Source organism: Lacerta agilis, chromosome 5 (genome assembly GCF_009819535.1).
Source record: "Lacerta agilis isolate rLacAgi1 chromosome 5, rLacAgi1.pri, whole genome shotgun sequence".
In the NCBI taxonomy this organism is placed as follows: Eukaryota; Metazoa; Chordata; class Lepidosauria; order Squamata; family Lacertidae; genus Lacerta; species Lacerta agilis.
In genome coordinates, this window is record NC_046316.1 from 77,195,514 (window position 1) to 77,197,501 (window position 1,988).

At 44.1% G+C, this 1,988-nt stretch overlaps 1 protein-coding gene across 1 annotated transcript; it reads left to right on the forward strand.

Annotated features, from left to right (window-relative positions):
* Positions 1-424: 424 nt before the first annotated feature.
* B3GALNT1 (beta-1,3-N-acetylgalactosaminyltransferase 1 (globoside blood group)) lies at positions 425-1,442 on the forward strand. The gene has a single exon (XM_033150574.1). The coding sequence runs from the start codon at positions 425-427 to the stop codon at positions 1,385-1,387; it is 963 nt and encodes a 320-aa protein (XP_033006465.1). The 3' UTR covers positions 1,388-1,442.
* Positions 1,443-1,988: the final 546 nt, after the last annotated feature.

Below are 1,988 nucleotides of genomic sequence, written 5' to 3' on the forward strand. Positions count from 1 at the left end.
TCCTGAAAGTCGATAAAGATGGAGACATCATACACTCAGTCACTGTAGATACATTTATAGTCCCAGAATTTTATTATTGAATCTTGAGGTGATGTGTGCATTTGTTTTATGTGCAGTGGGATAAATGTGCTTATGCCAGGCTTCACCACTTACATGGCTCACACTCATCAGAAATTACATGTGAACTTGCCCAAGTTGCATTTTTTGTGCATTCATAATAAGCCATAAAACAAATGGAGAGCAACTGTTTTCCTTTGATAGCATCACTTCTGGTATGAAGGTTCAGGTATGCAGAATGCGAACGCCTGTGCTCTCCACATAGTAATTTTCTTCTTCACCGGTTTTTCCTTTTTCAGCAAAGTGTTTATTGCCCAGGAAACGCAATCAAAAACTCCCGCTTCTCTTTCTTCGAATCCAAGAACCAATGCCTTTGCCATCCTTGAGAAGTGTTTTCTTTGTCCTGTCTCTAACCTCAGTCATATTCACAGCATGGTACATGGTCGTCCCCTCCCACAATGTGGCAGAATATAACAACTGGATGTATTTCTATGACTACGAGCCCATCCATAAGCAGGACTTCCTCTTTACGATACGCGAGCGATCGAAATGTGAAGACAACAATCCGTTCCTCGTCGTCTTGGTGACGTCACGGCCTGCGGATGTGCAAGTAAGGCAGGCCATTCGAGTATCCTGGGGGTCTCAAAGATCCTGGTGGGGGAACAAGGTGTTGACACTGTTTCTGTTGGGCAAAGGAGCAGAAAGCGACGACTTCGCAAGATTATCTATAGAAGATGAAAGCATTCTTTATGGTGACATCATCCAACAAGACTTCCTTGACACTTACAACAACCTTTCCTTGAAAACCATCATGGCTTTCAGATGGGTGGCGGAGTTTTGTTCCAGTGCTAAATATGTTATGAAGGCAGATTCAGATGTTTTCATCAACACGGGCAACTTAGTGAAATTCCTTCTGAATTTGAATGCCTCAGAAAACTTCATTACTGGCTACCCTATAGTGGATAACTTCTCTTACAGAGGATTTTATAAGAAAGTCTATATTTCTTACACGGAATATCCCTTTAGGAGTTATCCTCCATACCTCAGTGGACTTGGTTATGTCTTCGACACCAGACTGGCTGTGAAGGTTTATAAAATGATGGGTCATGTTAAGCCTATAAAGTTTGAAGACGTCTATGTTGGGATCTGTTTAAATATACTTGGTGTGAACATCTCCATTGCAGAAGATAAAGAACTCTTCTACTTGAACAGAATCGGCTTTGATGTTTGCAAGTTCAAGCACTTGATTGCCGCACATGGTGTATCGCCCCAGGAAATGGTTTCCTTTTGGCAGGAAATAACAAGAGAGACTTCATTTCTGTGCCAGTGATTCCATCCTGTCTTAAAGCCCTGTTGCTTCAAGCCTGTTTGCTCCCCAGCAGAGCAGGGGTGGCCAGATTTTAGGCTGTGTGTCCCGCCCCCCCGCCTCCCCCCCCGAACCAAGAACTACTGTCAAGAGCCAGGAACAAAATCTGTAAGCACCTTCCAAGTCTACAAAATGTCTTTTCCCAAATGTGGTTCTCCAGCTGTTGTTGGACTACAACTCCCGTCATCCCCAGTCACTGGTCCTTGCTAGCTAGGGATGATGGGAGTTGTAGTCCAACAATAGCTGGAGACCCAAGTTTGGGAAACGCTGCTTTTAGAGGTTGAGGTGTTCGATGCTTTCCCAGCTTCTGCAGTTTATACAATATAAATTTGTGAGGACTTTTGTGAAGCTAGGAAATGATTATAAGGAAAGACTTAATTATGCACCAGTGGACATGCACGTATCGGACATTCAGCGTGGCCCATTATAGTTGCAAAGTTCTTCTGACCTTCTGCTTCTGCTTCTAGCCACCATTAGAAGGGGGAGGCAGGACGTTTGTGTGATTCAGCAGGAATGTCCTTTGCACAACCTCTCCCAACCTGGTGCGCTCTGGAGGTTGTTGGTC

Bases quoted from the DNA above. Each gene is read 5' to 3' on its own strand.
- B3GALNT1 (XM_033150574.1), top strand. From the start codon at position 425: ATGCCTTTGCCATCCTTGAGAAGTGTTTTCTTTGTCCTGTCTCTAACC.